This window comes from Corvus moneduloides, chromosome Z (genome assembly GCF_009650955.1).
Source record: "Corvus moneduloides isolate bCorMon1 chromosome Z, bCorMon1.pri, whole genome shotgun sequence".
Classification (NCBI taxonomy): domain Eukaryota; kingdom Metazoa; phylum Chordata; class Aves; order Passeriformes; family Corvidae; genus Corvus; species Corvus moneduloides.
This window is the reverse complement of record NC_045511.1, coordinates 33097204-33121621: the sequence shown is the minus strand read 5'-3', so window position 1 is coordinate 33121621 and position 24418 is coordinate 33097204. Positions and strand designations below refer to the sequence as shown.

The following is a 24418-nucleotide window of genomic DNA, read 5'->3' as shown; positions in this document are numbered from 1 at the left end:
TGCTATGATTTGGCAAGAGGGAAATACAGTAAACCATTCTTAGTTCCCAACTTACATTGAAAGAATGTAATACCTCCTTTAATTTCCAGGAATATGAATGCATTACATACAGTTGAGACCAGGCTCCTTAGTAAAGATTTACCGTTCTAGCTAAACCTACCAGTGACTCTCACAAAAATAAAGCACACTACTAAGTCCTCAGAGAGATTATTTGCCTTTGTCCTTTTCATCCTTTCTCTTTGCAAAAGAGGGCAAAGATATTACAAATTACCACTAGCACATATTGCAGATTTAGTGGCACAAGTTAGTAACTGAGTCTGTCAACAAAAGCAAGAAACTGGTTAAAGCCCACCCACTGTAAGCAGTACCCAGCACAAAACATCCATTCCTCTAAACGGTTACTTTGCATACACATGGAAGGAAAAACAGGTCCTTATTCAAGTGAAGGAAAAGAGGAGCTTTCACACTATTTATACCTGAATTCTGCACTTGAATGAATTGGCTAACACGAGAAAAGGATAATAAGCAAGGATAGGTAACCATTAATGCATTGTTTCAGAAAATTGTATTCAGTTAGTAGATTTTAACTGATTACAAATAGCATTAGGAAAGACTTTCACAGCAAACAAAGCTATTTCTAAACTTTCTGATTTCTAAATACCAAGTATCTCAGTACATTGTCTTTGTTAAAATAAATCCTGATGTGTAGATGGGATGTACAACAGAAGACATCATGAACAGTAAAGGAAGACTAAATTAAAATCCAGACTTGTTTTTGTGAATAATTTCCAGCAATTTGTTGTTTTAGTTAAATTTAATACTTGTTTTTGCAAGTCAAAATAGTCAAAAGATCTATTTTTTGTTCAGGCTGGTATATCATTTCCTTCCATATGCTAGATGGGAGAAAAGAAGAAAAAGAAGAGGACAGATAACAGATTTTACCAGTCTACCAGATCTTCATTCTGGCTTCACTCTACTCAAATTTCTCTAATGTTTGTAATTTTGAAACGTAGCACAGGCTTGAAACTGCAGTCTAACTTCTGCTGATATTGATTCCAGGGCTTACAACATTTTTGAGGCTTATTGCCCAAGTAGTAAGTTTCAACAAATCCTAAGATTTTGATAAGGAACAGTTGCAATTAATGGCACGTGTGGCAAATTTTTTTTGTAAATGTCTTCACTTGCATTGTGCAAAGTGAATAACTACAACACTGAAGATGTTCATGTCTCTTCAAATAATAGGATATTCTGAAATAATTCTCACATATAAAAAAAGCACGTCTACTAATTAATAAATGCACTTTTAGTGGCAATAATTATATTTTAAATTATTTTGATGTTAATGAACCACAAGAAAAATTACATATGTACTATTTAGTTGGGAATTTAAATAAATGGACAATGTTACTAGCATAAATGGTATTTCAGAAACTGTTCATTATTTTGAAGATAAATCTCAAAGGTACCAGTATGCAGTGGTTAGTGAATTTCAGGAAAAACAGGAAATACTATATTTAAATATTTCAAAAGGTAACACATCACTTAGGCTCTGTAAAGTTGAATTGAGACTAAAAAGGATGATATAAACAGTCCTTCTAAAGCTCACACTTCAGTCTAACTAAAAAACAAAGTTCAGAAGTGTGACAACAGCTGAACTGAATGTATAGTTAATACATCAAAACAGATATAGAATAGTTAGGAAGCCAAGGAAGGTGCTTTTGAGCAGAATCAAACAGAATCTAGACACAGCATTAGCATTAAACAATGACCCAGAAGAAAATAGGAGAACATTCCTGCTAAACTTCAAAAATTAAATGAGTTCTGATAGATACACATAGGAATCAAGACAGAACAAATCTTAAAGATGACTCATCTGAGTAAATTTTCTTCTAATGTAGCCAAAACTGGCCTCCTGACTTGATTAGACAAAACAAGAGCAAAAAATGAGCCTCTGAAAATATGCAGTAGGACAGAATAGCATCCTTTGATAAAGATGCAGAAAAATGTCAGAATAACACCACTACCTTTGTTCACACAATGTTGTGTACAGTTTTGGTGCTTATGGTTGAAAAAATAATTTTGTAAAGTGGAAAAGGTCTGGAAAGAGGTGAGAGAATAATTACATAGAATAACCTCTGTAAATTACTCTGAGACAAAGAGTTGTTACTTGAGCACAGCCTACAAGTATTTTCATAGGGAAGAGTTTTCTAACAGATTTTAGCAGCAAAGGGTACAAAGAGATCCATGGTTGAAAGCTGAAGTAACAAAAATTAGGAATAAGTCCAACTGTCCATTCAGCAAGTAAATAACTGTGCCAATAATCAAATGCAGAACACAGTTAATCTTCCTTTCTTTTAAATTTTTGTCTTAAGACTTGTCTACACCTTTCTTGCTCACCAGGAAAATTAAAATGTAAAAATTACTGTCTAAATTTGACATTTGGGTCTCGCACTAGATACTCAGAGATTTTAAGTTCAGCTTAAGTCCATGTATTCCTATGGAACAGACCTGTACTATGAATGGAACATGCACAGCCTAATTACACCAGCTTGAAAGAATAAGATGAGAGCAACAGGTAAATTCATGGAAATTTTTCCCACGTCCATTCCCACAACCACTTCACAGACGCAAATACCTTAACTTAAAAAAGAAAAAACCAAAACAGCATTTGATGACTTAAAAATTAGTGTGACTTTTTTAAATACACAAGGTAAAAAATACAGGTCTTCAATGTTACAAGAGATTCTGGCTTTAAAAAAAAAACAAAAGGACAGAACTTTTTATTTAAATATGCTTTTTCCATGTTTTCCTGCTTTCTTCTGCATCTACAATCCTATTACTAAACAATTAACAGTAATGCCATGTGAGATTCTCATGAACTTCCTTGATGTCTGCTGGTGGTATCAAATAAATCAAATTATCAGGAGAGTTGATAAATTGAGTACAAAATTATCAAGAGAGTTGGCAGTATTGAAATCACAGTGATGAAGACAAAATTAAGAATAATCTCATCTCTCACCATGCATTTGCAAGAACTCACTTTTCCAAAGCTGAAATTCACTAGTAGTTTAAGGACAGCAGTAGCTGCTGAATAACCCAATCTCTCTCTCTCTCAATACACTGCAGCAATTTGGGACAGCCAAACACTCCAGGATTTTGGGGTGACCCTGTAATATCAGTTTCATTCATGCAGGTATCTTTCACAGTCTTCTTCCTCTGACTTTCTTGAGGAAATAAAGGAATAAAAAGCAAAGTCAGAAAAATAACTTGTACTTCTTGTGTGTATTGGAAGATAACAGTAACACTTAAAAAAATCTTGTCCAAGCTTTGGAGAGAGGTCTGGATGGTTGGAACTATTGGAAGTAAAACAATATTTATGAAATCTACTTGCTAATGTTTATGCTATTGCCTACTTTTCTAGAACGAGGCACTTTCTTACAGTGAAAATGCCTAACAGCACTGTTTCAGTTATGTGTCACCCAGGACAAGGAGACCTCAGATACTGAAGCATGAAAAAACGGCTGATGCACACTGTCAACATGGAACATCACTATCTGATGAATATTAGGAGAATCAGAGGTCTACTTTCTGTTGTAAGAACATATGAAAATGTAATTTCTGAGAAGGACAATAAAGAATTTGGTATTTTTCTGTATTCTTCTCTTCATACTTGTTCTTCTAAAAACCACTGTGATACAACAGATTGACCAATGCACTGGAAAAGCAGAAAAATGTATAATCTTTAAGTGAAGGTAGATTCTGCCTCATTCTTGTAACCACACTTTTATACACTTCAAAGCCTTCATTACCTAATTTGCAATAGAGGATGTAAGAACTAGAACAGAATATATAAGAACTTAAATACCATCACAGAACAACTGGGAACACCATGGGCCTTTTCCTGCCTTATTTTCAGTTACTTCATTCAGGTCAAGCAACCCATGCAGATAGCAACTGGAAATGTCATCTCAGGGGCCACCAAAATCAGGGCTTGTCTCTGCACAGTCAGACCCTGTGATTTAAAAGGCAAGGAGGACATTGATGCGGTATGTGCATTTTTTCCTCAGAGAAAATTCCTCATAATGTCTATCTCTGAAGTAACTATGCTAATTTATAACTGAATACAGTACAAAGTACCCGAAGAAACAGGTAGTTTTATCAAACAGTCCTTAAATAACTTTTTGTCTTATTTATCACATTCTCTTTATATCAACCTCCCCAGTAATCTTTTCTAAATACATTACAAACTCTTTCTGCCTTTCTTCTCCTTCATGGCATCATATTTTAAACAGGATATTACTTCATCAAAATAAGCTGGTTTAAAGGGAAACTAAACAAAAACCGACATCATGAAATAGGACCAAAGTAAATTGAAATGAATTCGTAGCAGATTCATATGTATTAAAGTCTTTGGGCAGAAAAAAAAGCTGTAGGGAGAAGCTGGTTTTGCTTTCCTCTTTACAGAACAAATGCAAAAATAAGTTTTGAAAACTACCTTTTTCCTGGAAAGGCTATGATGGCCCTCTCGCTGTTGAATAACAGTCTCCGTAACATCCACATTACACTCTTCGTACATAGGCATTAAAAATTAGCTCTGCAGAACACTCAATACTTCATTTCTAACTCTTGGTTACTACACAAAACTGGCATGTGAAAGCTCAGGAAAACTTCTACAAAGCACCCTTGCTGTCCTATTATCATGTGAGACAAAACAGGAAATGCAGCAAGTTTTAGGAGGGCTGCCACAGAAATTGTGGCATATCCAGAACTTTACATATTTACTCGAAAAACACCAAGCAGTTGGTGTTCATCTGTATGAACAACATTATTTCTCTCAATAAAGCAGACCTGCTGTCCAAAGCTCTTTGGAAGTTGTGACAAAGGAGCTTATTCCATGTTTGCAAAACAGAATGAGACTCTGAATTAACAAAACACACGTGTAGAGCCACACATGGTGTTAGCTGTACCATAAACCTGATGATATGTAGAGGTAGCCTGGATTAGCAAAACATTTCCACAGTCAGAAATTGCTCTGGTGTGATTTATTAGCAGCTAAAGCAGCTCTCAGGTGGGAAGCAGTACAGTCTAGAGAATAATACCACTGAAAAATAAAAACATCAGAAGAACAGATCTTTTATTTCTAGCTCCAGCATTACCTACTATTTGACATCAAACCAATCACTTCCCTTCTCTCTACTTCAATTTCCTTAAAACTGATCAAAGATTCAATCCAAAAAATTGTATTTAAACTGACAGGTAAAAAATTGTAGACAACCCTGGAGCGAGTCCAGAGGAGAAGCATGAAAATGATCTGAGGGCTGAGGCACCTCTCCTATGAAGACAGACTGAGACAGTTGGGGTTGGTCAGCCTGCAGAAGAGAGGAGTTGATATTACAGCCTTTCAGTACCTAAAGGAGGCCTACAAGAGGGCTAGAGAGGAATTTTTTACAGGGTCATGTAGTGACAGGACAAAGGGGAATGGCTTTAAACTGAAAGAGGCTATGTTTATATTAGATATAGGGAAGAAATTCTTTACTGTAGAGGCGTGAGACACTGGCCCAGGTCACCCAGAGAAGCTGTGAATGCCCCATTCCTGGAAATTCTAAAGACCAAGTTGGCTGGAGCTTTGATCAATATGCTCTAATACAAAGTGTCCCTGTCCATGTGGTAGGGGGTTTGGAATGATCTTTAGGGGGTAGATGATCTTTAAGGTTCATTCCAACCCAAACAATTCTATGATTCTATGAAATCAGTATATCATTATTACGAAGCAGAAAAGCATCTTAACGTGTGATCAGACTTTCACACATTCAGAATCACAGAATCCCAGAATTGTTAGGGTTGGAAGGGACCTCTGGAGATCATCTAGTCCAATTGCCCAGTCAAGGCAGGGTCACCCTGAGCAGGTGACCAAGAACCATGTCCAGGTGGGGTGTAAATGTCTCCAGAGAGGGAGACTCCATGACCTCCCTGGGCAGCCTGTTCCAGTGCTCTGACAACCTCAATGGAAAGAAGTTTTTCCTCATGTTGAGGTGGAATTTCTTGTGTTTTGGTTTATAGCCATTGATCCTTGTCCAGCAGTTGAGCACCACTAAAAAGACTCTGGCACCATCCTCTTGAAACCCACCCTTGAGATACTTATATTCACTAATGAGATCCCTTCTCAGTCTTCTCTTCTCCAGACTAAACAGGCCCAGCTCCTGCAGTGTCGCCTCATAAGAGAGATGCTCCAGATCCCAAATCATCTTTGTGGCCTCTGCTAGACCCTCTGCAGTAGCTCCTTGTCTTTCTTGTACTGAGGAGCCCAGAACTGAACACAATACCCCAGATGTGGGCAAATAGAAGGGGACAGGATCACCTTCCTTAACCTGCTGGCCACATTCTTTGCAATGCACCCCAGGATCCCATCGGTCCTCAGGGCCACAAGGGTACACTGCAACTCCATGGTCAACTTCTCATCCACCAGTACTCCCAGAAATGCTGCATTAAATCCTAAAAGCTGTGTGGCCAAAAGCACTGACAGTTGAAGATATCTCCAGACCACTGACTATCTTAACTAGCATCTCTTGCATCAGTTCAGAATGCCTCTGCCTCTTCCCATAAAGGTTCATTAAGCTGAAGATGAATAAATGAGAGGAAAAAGGTGTCACATGCTTTATTTATTTTATAGCATCTTGCCACTCACAAGATACATCTTATAGCTAAAGAAGGCAGCCCTAGGTTCACTCTCCTGGCCATACAGGCTTGAAGCATTTGACATTCGCTCAAACTGCTGCTGCTATTGCAGATACTGCTAGCTGCCTCAGCTGTCTCAAATAAAGAGAGCCCAGGGATAAGGTTTCTAGCAAACAAGCAGAATGCTATTGCTCATTATCCTTGAACAGTCACAAGGAACATCTAGATGTAAGGAAGTCTATTCCCTTTTAGCCACCTTGATCAACGCAATGCTACATATGATACTCAGATATCCTTCATGCCTTGGCCCAAGTTTACTCTTGTTGCGGTGACCCAGCCCACTGCAGGGCTGGGGCAGCGTGATGCCAATCTATCCCAGCCCACTCCCTGGATCAAATTTCCCGAAGAGGCAGGCTCAGGGGGTGGGTCAAGGGGCGGCTCAGAAGCCTAAGCCGCACCCCCCCAGGTGGTGCGCGGGTCCAAGCCGCCTCCCCCGGTTCGGGAAAATTCCCGGTTACTCAGTTGTTCACTGGTTCTCTGTTATAACTCCCGCCTTTCCCCCAGTGGTTCTTGTTAAATTGTACCCTCCTCCTGGCTTGTAACTCATTGGTTGTTTTCCCCTTTCACCGCGGTTTTCAAATTGCCTGTAAAACTGAGGACAAGCCTCGGGGAGGAGCCCATCGCGTTCCATCCCTTCCGAGCTTGTTCGGGTTGCGAAACTTCTAAGAATAAACCTGTTAGGAGCCAGACCAGAACAGCCTCTCTCTTCCTTTGCCTCCAAGCTGACGTGAGCCGGTACCATCGGCTGCTGCCGTGTTTCCTCTGCCGAGAAGCCAGCTAGCCAGCCCAGCAAGCAGCTCTTTTCCTGATGCCGAAGTCGCTTCAGCAACGCACAGAAGAACGCAGCTGGACTCTCTCTGACCTGGGGCACACCAGAGCTCATGCTTCAAGCACAAGTGCTGCATTATACTCTTTCCTACTGCTTGCTTCTTTTCTTCTCCATCTAGACTTCCCCGCCCCACAATGCACTCACTACTACTAAAATCAGCTTGGGGTCTTAATCTGCAAAATCTATTTCTAGTCTGTTACCCCAAGTATGCTTTCTGACGAGCTAATGAAAATTTGCTGCAGAGAACATTTCTCATGTCTTCCACCAAAGATTAAAAGAGCTTGCGGGTAGCGTAGCTACTGCTTAGCTAATGTGTTAATGTGTAACAAATACTAATCTGCCCCCTCAAAGCCCCAGCTATCCATAAAACAACCATACACATTAAATACAGAAGGATGACATAAAGTAAAAAGTGGGGGGTTTTCCAAGAAAAGATAAGGGACTGAACAGCAAAAATGGCAACAAAGCTGTTGCCACAGCTAAATTTCTAAATTTCCTGCTTCCCGTAAGTGACCAGCTCTCTAAAACAGGAAAATTTAGGGAAGCATTTTTCTGCTTCAGAAAATTGAAATACACTATAGATATTGGAGTAAACAGAATGTAACTAATCTAAAAAGAAAAATGCATTAAGTTCCCAGTGACAGTGCTCTGTCATGTAAGTGTAAAGCTTACACATGGTTTTAGGATACCACATCACTGACCAGCATGGGATTGCACAGTGGTATTCTGCTACAGCAAATCACAGGAATTTTCTTTGGAAGGGAGCACTGAAGGTTATCCGGCCCAAGCTCCACCTCAAAAATGGCACTTAGTCCAACCCTAGGCTGGTCGAATCATCATTCTGTCCTTTCCTCTGGATCATGTCTGCACGCTGGATGAACACTAACATGCATCCCCCTGTGCACCACCTACAGCCAAAAACATGACAGTACCTGCTTGGAACAAAAGAGGTGAACTGGAGGCCTATTTCCTTCTCAATGTGTGAAATGCCTGACACTTAAAGAGTTACAAGGAACTGCAGATCTGGAATCATAACCTTGTGGCTGCAGAGCACATGTTGAGCATGTACATGAAGTACCTTCTGCACACAATGAAACATACTAGCTCTAGGTCAGTAAGAGGAACGCGTAACTCAGTAATGTGCCTAATGCTGATCTAGCTCTGAAAGGCTTAAATATGTTTTCTGTTTTGAATGAAAGTATCTGCAGGTCTGCGTGGGCTGCCTGTTTTTTAATGAAGGCACATGGATGAAGGATTCCAACCTTTGCTATACAGATAAGACCTCAGCTATAGAGCCAAAGAAGAAACAAGAGAGTAACCTATTAATCATTTCAAACATTTACCATCTGGGAAATACTGCTTTCTGCACCACCTCTACCAACACTTTACCAACACCTTTGAGATCAAGATGCCTCAAAATGCTCCCTTCGTCATTGCAAACTAAATTCTTACTGTGTTGGTGTCATAGGTTAGCAAGCATAGTCCCGGAAGGGATGTCCTTGCTAAGGGGTGCTTACAGCTTCCTCTGGGACCTGATAGAACCTATCAGCTGGCCAGTTTGAATATGGACAATTCTTTAAGCCACTTAAAGTTGTGACCGCCTCTGTGATACACACTTAAGAATAGACAACCCCCCCACAGCTCTCTCTCTCGTTTCCGGCGCTGGGACAGGTGGCTGCGGGGCCCAAACAGGGGCCAGTGGGCCCAGCCCCTGCTCAGGCCAGGCCGGGCCAGGCCACGGCTCCAGGATGACCCCCAGCCCCAGCACGACTGTGGGCAGCCAGAGCGGCTCGGAACTCCTCCCTCCCCTCTCCACTGCGGCCAAGATTTCAGCAAAAGCAGCACCACTGTCCGGCAGAGGCCAGGTGACCAACAGCGATAAGACACACAGCTGCAAGGCTGAGGTGAGATTAACCCTTTTATTGCTGTGAAGAGCTGAAAACCTGAGAGAAGAGAGAGAGGAGATGCTTAAAGCTGAAATTCTGTTGTGAAGCTATGATATATCAGAGTATCCCGTTGTAATTTCATGAAGATATGGGGGGTGGAGTGTTCAACTCGTGAGCAAAAGCACCTGCGCTGAGATAGGCAGATGCTGACACAGCTGTAATTTCATGAGAAGTTTGGACAGGGAGAGATGGAAGCGATGAGGACTTTTGCTCCAAATGGAAAAGGAGAAAACCTCAATTCCTAGAGATGCTCCCAGAGATAGCCCTAAAGATGAAGATGAGGAGGACCCTTTGCTCCCAGGGAAGGCGGAGGGCCTCTGTTCTTAGAGATGAAATGCCCCCAGAGATGGGTGAAGAGAACTTTTGTTTCTGAATGGCTCAACCTTAAAATTGTACCCCAAAAACTTCAAGAGTGGACCCTTGAAAGCAGTTGCAGGAAAAGCTGCAGGGCGGGGGAAGGGACTCACACGCAGGCAGAGAGACTCCTCTTCCTAAATGGACTGAACAATATTTGCAAGCGGGCAGCTGTCTTGTTGTGGTAATGTTTTCACAGCACGAGCAAGAAGAGACTTCTCTTTCTAAATGGACTGAACAAGGTTATTATGGAAGTGGTAAACAGACTGAACATCTCAAGGGTTGTCTTTTTACATTGTCAGTGGGAGAAGGGAGGAAGGTGGGGGGAGGAGGAGAGTTCTGAAGGTGGTATAATTTTTTTTTTCCCCTCTTTTAGGTCTGTTAATAAACTTCTTTATATTCTTTCAAGTTTGGTGCCTGCTTTGCATTTCTCCTAATTCTTATCTCACAGAAGATAAACAGTAATGAGTATTTTGGGCCAAACCACTACAGTTGGCCATCTACTTCAATCTACGTTCACACTGGTGTCATGCCTATTTTTTAATGCTCATCTTTCACTACTTTACCTTGTGATCAGTATGGCTGCATCAACTGAAGACATGTCTTCTCCCCAGCTTGTCGACATTTCTAAGTGTATATCATTCTTCTTGCCAAATTCTTCATGTTGCCATTTACAAAAGCTTTCCAGCATTTTTTCCCCATGATGTCCAATATACATATCTGCCTGGAAATAAAAAACAATTCATTTTATTAAAACTAGGATTCTGTAAATAGAATTCGGAGAATTTTTTGACTGAGTTACTAAAAATATTCTGCTTTTTATGACATAATATATCCACAGCAAAACAACTCAAACTTCAGGAGCAGAGACTACCTTTTTCTCATGTTAAAGATACAAATGAAGACAGTGCATTGACAGTGTACATGCATCTGTTCACTCAAACTCTTGTCTTATTTATTTGATGATTTTTCATTATCCATAGTGAGGAAAAATATAATGACGTTAAGATTCAGAATTTGAACGTGAAATGAGATTACTCCAACTACTGAGAGGAACTGGAGAAAGAAATACTTACTTATTCCCTGGAAAATTATAATATTTTAAATTAGAACTATTGTTAAGGGAATCCCATTTCCTTATGAACTAAGTGCTATATCAGCTTCTATTTGTCTAGGGATTGGGCTTAAAGACTATTTTTCTATTGAGATACGTTAATGCACAAAATGCAGAGCAGAGGCAGATTTTCTTAAGATCTACCTGATTTCCACATAGAAACTTCAGTTGATTTTTAATTGTAAGCACAGACAAGTTTCAATACATGCAGCACATAAATTAGGAGAAGGTTAATCTGGGGCTGCTCATCAGTGCAAATCACTAAATAATATGCAAAAGTTAACTGACAAATTTTTTTAGCCATTAAAGTTCATTAATATTGCAAGCTTTTGTGGACCAACAAGATAAGTAGCATTACCCTCTACAGGCTAAGACAAACATCATAAATACTTACTGGAGTCTCATGAAGGAGAACAAGCTTAGTCACCCGAAGATTTACTTGTAGTCCAAGACTCTTGTGTTGGAAAAGATTAAAAACCTAAGACAGAAAAAACCAACAAATAAAAATATGAACTTGTATTGCATGTACACTAAAAATAACAGAACACTGTATGCTAAAAACAACAGAACCCCAAAGAACCTCAAAACTCTCATATTCTACTGTAACTGTTTTATTTTCCATAATTTGAACAGAGCATTAAGATAATGTACTATGTTGGTCTTCTGAAGGGAAAACAGAGCTTAGGCAGTATCATTCCAGGGACATAAAAATACACACTATCCTCTGAATGGCCATGACCACTTTATAAATTGTGGCCTGTTTCTCCAAATATTTACATGCATATTTAATACTGTTCACACGAAAATTTCTATTCAGTTAAATCCATGATCGGGGACCAAGTGGTCTGAGCTAACCTCTAATTCTCTAATTCTTCCTATCCTTCTTATATTAATTGTTCAGCCTATGCTCCCCTTCTTTAGAACAATCTTTCCTTGTATACTACAGATGCTATTTTTCACTGTTTTATGCACCAAATGAGTGCACTATAGCTCCAGATGGATCCAGAAGGGAATGTAATTGTCCATGTCCATCACTCTTTCTTTTTTTTCTACCACTATTGATCACAAAATCCTCTTCCTGGAAGAGGAAAATGTCATGAAATGAAAATGTCTCCTTAACAAGCATAGGTCATCAGAAACTACCCAATATTCCAACCTTTCCAACAACACCATGAGCTTCTAACCAAAAATTTATCTTGTTCTCTCATTTCCAGGCTTCCCTGAGATGTATGACCAGACAGTACAGATAAGTCTGCAGCATCATGGTTTTCTGCTGCAAAACATATGGGCTAAGTCTTGACAGCCTGCTGATGGTCATGTACTAACTGTCCCTTACAGGTGTTCAGTCAGAATCATTAGAAGGAGTAATTAAATAAGCCTGCTGTGCATGAACTGTTGGCAAAACATCAAAATTAGTTTTATATTTCCTACCATGTTTAAGATGGTTAGAATAAATCTTCTGGCAGCATCTGTTCCATGATACGAAACCATAGCTGGATCTGCCACCACAACAGTTTCTATGTTGTACTCCTGAGGTAACTTGTAAGAGTATCGCTTTCCTCTTCCACCTTCTGACACCTTTTGACTCTTGGATTTTCTTTTATCTGTAAACCAAAACAGCACTTGAGAAACTCATCCATCAAACTACCCCTGCAGTACTTTTTAGGATTTGTTACTCTTGGCTATGTTATAACTCTCATTATACGGAAAGTAATAGCTATGGATTTTAATATATATATGCTTATTTGCCTCTGCCAATGCTAAGGCTCATACTGAAGGTCTATACTAAGTATAAATATTAGCTTATACCAAGAAAACAGAAATTTTATCCATCTTTTCAAATAAAGTCAGAAAGATTATTTGCATCCTTTCACCTAACATATTTATAAAAAGAATATGTGTCTCACTCTGGTTTGTGGGAGAAAACGCAACTCATGCTGGATCTGAAGGAAAAATAGTCTCACTGACACTGCAGAATTGTTGTCTGTCCATCTTCATAAATCACAGAGAAAATATCTTGATGTCATTGTATCTTAGCATACAAGACAACAAATACAGATTTGCCATAAAATCATGTATTAGGTAAATACATGCAACAATTCCATGATTTGCAAAGAGGAAAGAATATTTCAGGTGAATGACAGAGAATGATACAGGTTTATTAGAAACAAAAAAGTGAATTTTTACTGACACGACTTCAAAGTCAGTGCTGATGTCATTATAAGCAGCTGAAGCAAAGTAACAAAACCAAACCCTGGAAACAGGCCTCCAAATCTACAGAAAGCTACAAATTGAAAACATGTTATATTTATGGTAAGGTTGAGGTTACCGATGGTGTTAATTTTAAGTTTCCCCTCCAAAAACCCAACAAAATCCCCATTACTACTACAACATATATTAAACCCCCCCACCCAATTACACAGAAACTGTTCAAGCCAGAAGGTGGTCAGATTTACAGACAGCAGCTAGCAATGCCATTTTAAATAATCTAATTTAAAACAGAATGTGCTAAACACTAAGAACACTGTGGTCCCATAAACTGTTGAAACCTCTGTCTTTTGGGATTGCAGTGGATGAGAAGACTGCACAGCTCTACAGACAAGCTGTCTGCCCATCATTTGCCTTAGATAGCTCTGCCATTAACAAACCAATGGACAATCTGTTCTTGGCCAGCCAACCTTTTCCAAATTGCTGGCAGAAATCCCCATCACGAGATCTAGTTTATCTGAAAATTGTAGCTCTTCTCGAAGAACTTTAGATAAATGGAATTAGTAATTTTGGTACTACTGGTATTCAAACAACTGCCACATTTGCTGCCACATAACAAGCAAAAGAGGCTTTAGGCAAAATCAATAGTTTCTTTATATACTCATAAATAAGTAAAAATTACAAAGAATTGGTCATTATTGAAGGCAAAGTATGTAAGAGATAACAACTGCTACAAAAAACCCAGCTACATCAATAACGCATGTGCTATCAAGATAAAAGTCAGAATAAAGATGCATTAATTAATCTTAAAAATTTAATTACATTGACAAAATAAAAAATAAATTCTACAGGAGGGTTCTGTGCAGTAAGACCTCTATTTTGTGCAACTATGGAAAATAAGAAGATTCCATATTCATATATTATTTAAACACAGTTGAGTGAAAGGAAAGCTAGGAATACTGCATTACCCCAGCAAGATGGCTAAAAATACTGCAGCAAGGACATTTGACATAAAATAGGCAATTAAGAGAAAACAACAAGAATGCTAACAAAACAATAACCCCACCCTAAAAAAATTTAGAGAGATTAAAATCCAGCTACTATAATCACAGGTTACATAAAGTATATGAGCCACTAAGAAGAGGCTCTGACTACAGGACTCCTGCACACCTTCAAGTCCTCGGGCACAAAAGCATTTCCTGAGTACATGCACATGAGGCCCAGACTACAGGGGAATCACCACCACTCCCCAGGGGGTAACCTAGTCATACGGAAATTGAAGCATTCTGCCTACATAAGGAATATTCAGGAGCTTAGGAAGACATGAGCTATACTTCCACTGTAATTTGATCAGGGATCTAAATACTTTCCTACAGAGTGACAACTTTTTTCTGGAGTAGAAGCGAACATCTGAAGTGGCACCAGTCTCCATCTGACACAATCTCATACATCCATGACCTGGATTGTTTGCACATTTTACGGCAAGACTATCACATAGAAACAGGCTGTAGAGAAAGAATCAACACAGCTCTCCCAGCTGACTGCGCAGTCTACATCCCAAAATGTAAAACTTCTGCTTTTGATACAGTGAAACTTAGCTGGCTTTTTCCTGCAAAATGACATTGTTCTAAGAGGAAAAGCACACTTGTAGCTCAGGACAGTATGTTGTTTATTGCCAGATCTAAGAAGTAGAAGAGGAGTCTTCCAATCTCACAAATTCAGAGGGGATTCGAAATTCACATTTTTCATATCCTTCGTAAGAGATTTCTTTCTTCTCAACATGTCCCATGCCTTGACCATGACTTCAGTTCACTGTACAAACAACTTCAGTCTGGAACAAGTACTTCAGATTAGGAAGAAGAAAATATCTTAGCTTCCCGGTGTGGCCCTTTGCTCTAATTACAACTGCTTCTCTCACATTTTTTCTGTAACACACTTCTGAATTGGTTTCTTTTAAAGGTTTCATGGGCCATGTGCTAAAGACAGGTGTGGAGTGTAAGGTCTGTGGATGTGCAACTGGCTTATATATGTAAATAAATCATACACACTTTCAACAAAATTATATACATGCACACTGTCAACAACCAAGAAAGCATCTGCTTCTGTCAGTATGATTCTTTCCCTTGCCTAATTAATAAGAAAATCACCCCATTCACAAAAACAAGTTCTTTGTTCTCTCCAAACAAGTTTGGCTGTGTAGCGACTTTCAATCCACCCCTCAGTGGTTAACGGACAACAAACAATACCTTCTTTGATTGCCTTTGCTAGTTCTCCATGAAAAGCTATTATTCCCAATAGTGATCCTTCAGCACCTCCAGCACAGACATTCATTCATTCTGATAATTACAGTTCATCACTGGCAATACTCATTTACTTGATAGGTAGCCAGCCTTTGAGATCGATTTGGATCAAAACCAGCAGCAGAAATACCTGCCCCTCTTCTGACACACAAGTACTGTAGAAGCAAGAGATACGGTTGTAAGATAGGACCATATTGCAGAGAAGTTGCTGTGTCACCAAGGTTGTAGTTGCTCTATGTCACACAGCTACACCTCTACCAAAGGCAGCTGAGACTATCTCAGAGCCCCACACACTCATCTGTTTTATTTTTGTTTAATTGATCTACTTAGCTTATTATTTGACTTAGAATCTTCAAATATTTATGTAAAGGCTTATTTTTGATGCTTCAATTCACCTTTAAGGCTGTGTCTGTAGTATGAATATCTTGGTGATATTAACTAATTTCATGTCACACAAACAAATTCCTCCCAGCATAGACAGAAAATTTTAAGCATACTGCAGTCCGTCTCAATAAAACAACCTGTAGCAGTGGACTGAGGGACTGGTATTGCTAGAACAACAGCATCAGTTAGAAACTGCAGATATTTATAGTCCCTGGCAATAACATTGTGTCAGAAGATGCTACTCAAGTTATGCACAGCTTGAACTCTTTTGAAATTTCAAAGCTGGTAGTAAATATAATGAAACTTCCTTCAAGCAGATATTTGATTCTCGGTTGACAGATTATTTACAACAAATCAAAGCTTTGAGTGTAAGATTATTACAAAAGAATAAGCTGACTTTCCCATTTTAGAGGGGATATTTGATAATGAACATCACAGAAGAATAATGTTCTTACAAAGGAGTTTGCATCTTTACTCACTTTCATACCCATCACAGTTTGCTACGTCAGATACTCCTCCCCACCTTTCACAGTGCATACACCACGCATACTTCTCATTTTCTCTTTCTCATTCCCATACATATGCAGGCATGCATACCCTACAACACTTTTCACTAATAGGGAGGAATAAACAGCTTTACTTAATGTGAACAACCTTTACTAATACAGAAAATTTAACTTTCAGATAAGCAGTGTCAATGTAATACGATGCCTAGAAAAGTAATGTAGAGCCACTGGAGGAAGTATGTGTCATTTATTTCATCCCGCTGCAAAAAGAGCCTTGCTTTGCTAATTTATCTTTGGTTTCAAATGGATGCCTAACAATAAAAACAATACTTCCAAAATAGAAAAAAACTCCACCACAAAACCTGCCACATTTATTCTGTAACTATATAAAATGGACAGAGCAGTATAAATGTTCAGGAAGGATCAGACAGCCATGGAAAAGTTTAGGCTGAAAATGATCTCCAGAGGGCAGCTAGTCCAACCTGCTGCTCGAGTCAGTGCAAGTGTCAAAGTATAATCAGCTCTCTTAGAGCTGTTTCCAGCCATGCTTTATAAATACCTGGGGATGTGGACTCAACAGCCTCTCTAGTCAACCTCTTCCAGTGCTAGGCATTCTTACTGAGATTTTTTTTTCCTTATGGAAATTGAAATGTCCTTGAACACAAGTTACAACTGTTGTCTGCCACAGCATACCTCTAAGGAATGTCTGGCTTCATCCTCTCTCTGCAGACCCTTAGGCACCAGAAAACTGCAGCTGCATCCTTCCCTTTATCTCTCCTCTCCTACTTGAAATAACTTAGTTCCTTCTGCCTCATCCCAAATGTCATATAATCCAGGTGCCACTTCTGCCATTTCTTTGCATTTTGCTAGGATCTCATTTATACACGAAAAACATGCCGAAAAATCTGATCTAAGAATCACTCATTCTGGTTTATTTCCTAGGAGAAAAGTAATTTCTCACAACAAGGTTAGAAACACCCCCAGCTCATGCTGAGGTCAAAGGACTGAGAAGAACCCTTTGGAGAATGAGAGCTGATGATGAAGCAGAAAAAACAAAACGTCATCTTTCACAAAAGCCATTTTTTCCCTTCTCCACTGACAACTAGGAAGTCATCACTATGTGCCAAACTTCTGTTGAAACCCTTCTGCCTCAAAAAAGTTCTACCTGCCATTGAGGAAGATGCTTTAGGATTGTTTCATACACATCTTCTAAGCGTCATTCATAGAACAAAAACACTTATAAATTCAGACACATTTGGAAGTTCACAACTTTTCTAAACAAAACCAGGAAGTTCTCCTTAGCTGTGTTTTAAAACAGAAAATTAAGTACAAGCACTGCACATAGTGCAATTTAAGCAGCTCTGAAGACAGAGAGGGACAGAAAATAGATTTTAAGTATTAAGCTGAATTTAAAAATGCCCTGAAGATTTCTGCTTTCAAATACAAAAGCATATTAAGAAGCAGCATCCATTCCCTCTCCCAACAAGCGAAACTGCAGCCGCAGCATGCCACCTTGGAGTCCACCATAGGGTACTGCTACAAGAGTAATCAGATATGCTTTTGTCAGGGTTCTTTTTTAACTACTATCTACTTTTCTTAAAAATATATTTGCAATATTACAACTTTTCAGTGTGATTTGTATCTTACCTGTAACAACACCACAGTACTGATTCTGAGAAGGTGGCTTTTCAGAAATTTTCTCCTCTATGGATCTTTTTCGTCTGTACACCCTGTGTGCATGTCCTGTCACAGCCAAAGTGCGGTTGAGTGGCTCAATAAATATGAAGTCCTCATTAATCTGTATAAACCCCATCTGCAAAGGAAAACAAAAGGAACATATAAGGTAAGAATTTATTGAGTTGTGCACAGTCCTGCAGGAGGAAAAAACCCCACAAAACTCCATTTAAGAAAACACTTTGTTTTAGTAACCTTATGAGCAAAGTGAGTACCTTTGTATTTTACAAGTTTTCTACTTAAATGAACCAGAATAAATTTCATTTATTTCAGCTAAATCTGGGTGGGTGGGTGGCTACATGCCAGTAGCATATGCACAGTAAAAGATATGGAATGTTAAAAGTTTACTTTGGGAGACCCAGGGGGTCATTTATATATGTACAGCATGTACAGAAAAGTCTATACACTGGTTTTATTGTTTATTATTGTCACATTTTTAGATAACTATATTTAATGATATAACAGGAACAACATAAGGCATGTGAATACATCTTGAACAAATGTGAGGATGGAAAAGAATTCTCATGGCTCTCTTTTTACTCTTTTTCAAACTAAGAAAACCCAAAACTATTTAAAAAAAGGCAGAAATACACCTTCTTGGTTTCCAGCAGTTACACCAGAAAAATATATGAATACAGCCATTTAGTTGGTTAACTCTTCCCCCATCCCAACATATTTATACACACAAACATACAAGAAAAGTTAACACACCAGACGCACATCTAATATTACAAGACTGTAGCCAAAGCTAAAAAAATAATACTGTAAAACATACTTACATAAATACCACACAAATAAAACTCAGCTCAAACTGTTAAGCTGCCAATGTACACAAGTTCCTATCAAGAGTAAAGCTGGAGACAGCAAGGTTTTGTGGGGTTTTGTTCCCCACATCAGCATGACTGACAGTTAATTTCCTCATTCTCTAAGCTTAAACCTGTTAAACTGTTTTGCTACAGAAACAAAACAATGTGATGTATTTGGCTAAGAGAAGCAGAGAGCTCTTCTGTATGTTTCTATAGCATCAATGGAGAGACACAGAAAATAATTTTGTTCTTCTGGAATTATGTAGGTGCCATTATCACACTGGAAATCCTGCCTGACAGATGAATAAACCATCCAAAAATATTCTGACCCAAGGAAGAAAACTAAATCAAAATTTTTAACTGGTACAAAACACAATTTCATTCAAACACAATACTTTTAAAAGAAAAAACCCAACAATCTTTCTGCACAATCACATGAAATAAATGTCAATACATACATTTAATTTTTTCAATCAGCTACACTACAGAATGCTAAAGAGATGTTGAAAGGTCATCACTAAAATTGCACACAAACGCAAAAGTATCTGGGGTTTTGGCTGTTCCTTTTCCTTTTTGCATTTACCTTATAGGTTCAGTTCACCAGGAACTTTAAATGTCACACACTGGAAGATTAGCTAGGAATGTATTGCTAATTACTTTCTGTACACCTACAAGATAACACTTCCATGTATCTTGAAAAATGCTACTTTTACATAACAATTAAGCTTGTCTTACATAAACTATAAATGATGTGAAATGATTTTTTATTTAAAAGCATAGTTCTCAAACATCAGTAAAATGCTCAAATCACTTTTCATTTTATTTTTATGTCTGATGTTGAATTTCACTCAGGCATAGATTATTTTACTTTTTTTAATAATTATTTAGTATATGAAAGATGGTGATAAACTCTGAATATAGAGGAACAGCAGCCCATTAGGTGGTGCTGCAAGTTTCCCCTGTCCACCAGCACAAAGCAAGGCCTTAGTCCCTCCTGAACAAAGACTCAATCATAGAACATTTGCCACATTTCTTCCGTCTTCATTCTCTTTGCTGCAAAATGAAACCAGGGCTTTAAGATTATGTCCTTCAGATTGTCACCTAGACATACTGAAAAGTTTTGCTAGGACCAACATTTAATGTTTTCTTCCAGGTCCTTGCATAGACTGAAGTTTAATTCATTGGCAGAGAAATCCAAAATTTATTGCCTGTTTCCTGAGCCAGAAGTTAAAGAACTGAATGGTGATGTAAAGTTACATGTATACATATGGGTAATTCAAGACAAATTTGGATAACCAAATAATCTCTGATGCTATTTTGACTGCTTTAAAAAAAAAAAAAAAAAAAAAAAGACATAATTTCTCCAACTTTTGGATAATCTCACAGGTAGAAAATGGTAGATGAAATGGTAGCCTTGTCAACCATGTCCTTATTTTTTCATAAGCATTACAAATAGAGCTAAGAATATCTTTTAACAAAGTAAACACAGAAAGCAGAGACGTCAAAGACATGCATTAAAGCATTACAGTTTCAACGCATTTTCATATATTGAATGCCAGGACCAATTACAGCCTTTAGACAGTTCAAATGGCAAAACTTCCACGTCATGAAAATGTACAGCAAAACAAAGATTAAAAAGATGGAAAAGCAAAACCCTAATATCCATCTGGGATAGAACTGTGAATTCTGACTAACTGACCGATCTTCCACCAGCTTCATCTGAAAAATTACCACTGCTCACAGCTGCAACTAAAAAGCCTATCAGGATGCTGGACTTATCTCATGTAAAGGTAGCTGTCCTGGGTTGCAGTGTATTCTATTACCATCCCCATCAGCCGTTGAAACCAGGTAGGGCAGTGTTTCCTTGCCTCCTCCCCCCAGACTATCTTTCTGTTAATTGCCCATCATTGTCCTGCCGCATGACTCAGAGATAACTCCCTCCTGACTATCTTCTGTTAATGAGCCTAATCAACACTTGGCCTCATGACTCATTACCCCATTGTGAGATGCTCCACCCAGAGGGAGGAACCAAGCATCCCATCATGGATATAAGCTGGGACTCTGAACACCAGAGATGCCTTTCCACAGGATTTCCAGAGAACAGGAGCTACACAGCCACCACTGGACCTTCTGAGGAGGAGCAGACCCTTCTTTTTCTACAGCATCACCACTTCGGGAGGACTGCAGCCACCATTCTCCCAGACTGCCACCACCACCCTGACTAACAGGGTGCCAGATTGTATCCTAACTCTGTCAGTTTAACCCAGTGTTATCTGCTTTTATTGTTTTTTCTTTCCCCCTCCTTTTATTTCCCTATTAAATTGTTATTCTGACTTGGTGTCTCCCACTAGTTTGTTTTCAAACTAGTACAGTAGCATAACATGTCACTCTTCCCCCTGCTTTATCAAGTTTCTTACCTGAAAAAGACCCCCAAACTTAAATGTAGTACACACATCTCAGTAAATTTCAAGCCCATCCTAATCTCATTTGGCAAAAGTATCCTCAAATTTTGTAGGTCTTGATGAACTCAGTACGTGCTCTGTATTTATTTACTTTATGCAGTAAAGAGAGACATTAAGTGTAGGGCAAAATTCAGATAATGGGCAAATAAAACTTGGCTTGCAGAAAATTAATTTTTTGCTAAATTTGGATAGTGGGAAACCAAGACTAATGAAAACAACACCTTTCCCCAGCACCCTGAGTGGTGAGGGCAGGCGGGGAACAGTGGGTGTGGTCAGCATGTTACAGTTTCTCCCTGCTGCAGTCAACTCTCCACTCTCTTGTGAAGCAAACGTACACAAGTGAGCAAGGACAGGCTGTACAAGACTGTACTTCTTCATGCTCCCACCATACTGTCCAAGGCAAGTATCAATGGGAAAAATGCATTCCTATCATATGCAGAAAATGTATGTTTCTTACTACACATATTGCATCCATCAGTGCCAAAATATTAATGTCACATTTGCAGTGTAAAAATGAAAGATCCTCTTCACTGTACCATGCAAAAAACCAAATCTTCTTTACAAGTTCAATAGTTACTTGTTTTGAAACATAATCTGGTATTAGGCTTTGTACTATTTGTCAGATGTCCCAAAACTGAGGATATATTCCTGAGTAAACAGGCAAAATCTTTGATTTATGTATCAGTATCCCCCTCTGAAGGTGGTTTTTCCCCATGATTTTAAAAATCCAGATTTAATTTAGTATCATGATTCTAACAATTCTATCAGAACCTGACTTCAGCTGAAATACAACAAAAAGTCTCCAGCTCTTACTAAGGCAAATAATAAAGCAAGCTCAAATAACTTTTCAAACTGTGAAAATAACAGTATAAGAACTCTGTAAGCTGATATTATTCAAATGCTCTACCACTTTCCGTCTATAAGGACCTTCACTGCTGAAGGCTGAAGAAACGTAAGTGCCAGCAACTTCTGTTGTCAATTAACTGCATTTCACAGCCGTGCACATCATATACACTGTGCTTCTCCTGGAGGTTTTCCCTACCTGTCTGCTCACTCCACCTTGCTGCATGGAGATAGGAGACATCACAGAGGGGAGAGAGTCAGTATTATCACTGTTGACTGGCTTTCAGCTGCTGACATAGTGTTCAATCCAATCCTTTCTGGGATCTTTTTTAATCCTAGGGCTGTGTCTTATGGAAGAACACATACCTGCACAATACTACACATTATAGCCCTGAGAGAGAAAAAACATTTAGACTGTTATGCAGAGACCACTGGGTTAAAAGCATGTATTCAGGTACTAGCCCCCAAATTTGAGGTCTGTGGAAACAATTTTTCCATGGCTTTAGAATCCTTCCAAACTTCTCCACTCCCAGTCTGGTTTAAGATACACAGTACCCTGAATTCTTAGGAAAATCATTCTCTATAGGATGCTGCTCTCATGTTTAAGAGGATGACTACTTTTTTCAAAACAACCTGCTGATGCACAAAGATGCAGGAAAATATTTATGTTGTTACTCAGCAGCACTCACTACGCAACTCACAATTAAACAGGTGTCATGGCTTAGCACAGTTTGGTTTTTTAGTAAAGAGGGCTCCATCAGCTACAGGCATGATTCGCTTGCAAAGAGGTGCTCACAGCTTCCTCTACAGCTGACAGAACCAATCAACTGGCTAGTTTGAATATTGGCAACTTTTAAAGCCACTTAAGAAGCTTGACACGCCTCTGTGATCCACATTTAAGAATGAACAGAGCCCGGGAAAGCTCTCTTGTCTTCCAGCTTTCAGACAGGTAGCGTGCTTCCTAAATTCATGGTGGCATTTTAAAGTCAGATATTTGGTCACTGCTATCAGCAGTGAAACTCATGAACCGGATAGAAGCCAAGTGCCACAGCTTTCTGTGCAATACAACAGGCTGGTCATCAGGTTCAAGTGACCACTTCTTCTACATGACAGCTACTCTCTGTTCATATGACAAATACCAGCTGGCTGTAGACACTTGCAACTCACACCGTCACAAAGTTCCCTGGTTCAGCTTGTGCCACTATTTGCAGAAATGTCAGTGCAGTTTCAACTACTGCATACTTGACCTTTGACCACCAGAAGAATTTAGGAGAACTGACAACCCAACTATTAAATGCTGAAACTATGTGTTCCATCCCCCTTTCTCTTCCTTTGCCCAGGAAGCTATTGCCCAGTTTCTGGTTGACTAGTCTTTGGCTTAGAAGATCAAAACCACCTGAACTTAAGAAACACCTGTGACAAAGGAAAGCACACCTCAACTCACGAGAAGATTGAAAGACCGTGTATTCTATGAAAGAAATAAAAACCCAGCAGGAAAGACCCCTTGCTACCAATCATCTAGAGTTCTCCAATATTGATTGTAGCACCCAGTTTGTTCTGAATAATACACAGTTCGTGTGTTATTCAGAACAAAGGACACTGTCTTGAGGGAAGCATCAGCTCAGAGAACAACTGGCTGATTCCTCTAGCAACTTACCTACCACAATGGAATTTCAGCTTTGTCTCAAAGTCATAAAAAGCCATTTAATCTTCTTACTCTAGGCAGAAAATCAAACGTACTAAAATATATTAATATATCACTCATGAATTGTAGGTTTGCTTATAAATTTCACTTGACTATTGAAACAAACTCAGCTAAACTCAATGTGCTAAGTCAAGCCAAATTTTTTCTTTATGTCATAGGCAGCATGCATTATTTCATTATTGTCATTACAGCACCTTAATTGTCACTGCTTAGGTCCTGTAGTAATGGAAAAATAATGAATAAGACACAATGGAGAATACAGATGCAAATTGCCTCTGTATTTTAATGTCTTAGATCCACACATCAAGTCCAGTCCCCTATGCATTGGAGATTTTTTAAAATAGAGGGTTTCTTACATTTACTCTTATAACACAAATCTTTTGTCAGACTACACTTCCTTTTACATTTCCTTGCTGCTACTGTTAAATAAAACAGTTTCAATACAACTGCTCTCTATTATTTTACTATTCTTATTTGAAATGTTTCATATTT

The 24418-nt window shown here is 38.8% G+C and overlaps 1 protein-coding gene across 1 annotated transcript in view; it reads right to left on the bottom strand.

Moving 5' to 3' along the window:
• The window catches only part of ADAMTS19 (ADAM metallopeptidase with thrombospondin type 1 motif 19), a 136443-nt gene that overhangs the window by 91415 nt on the left and 20610 nt on the right, over positions 1–24418 (bottom strand). The window contains exons 3-6 of the mRNA XM_032096782.1: positions 18024–18189; positions 12410–12582; positions 11373–11456; positions 10431–10588 (exon numbers count right to left, since the gene is read on the bottom strand). Of these exons, the coding sequence (XP_031952673.1) occupies positions 10431–10588; positions 11373–11456; positions 12410–12582; positions 18024–18189 (581 nt within the window). The remainder of the gene's footprint in view (positions 1–10430; positions 10589–11372; positions 11457–12409; positions 12583–18023; positions 18190–24418) is intronic.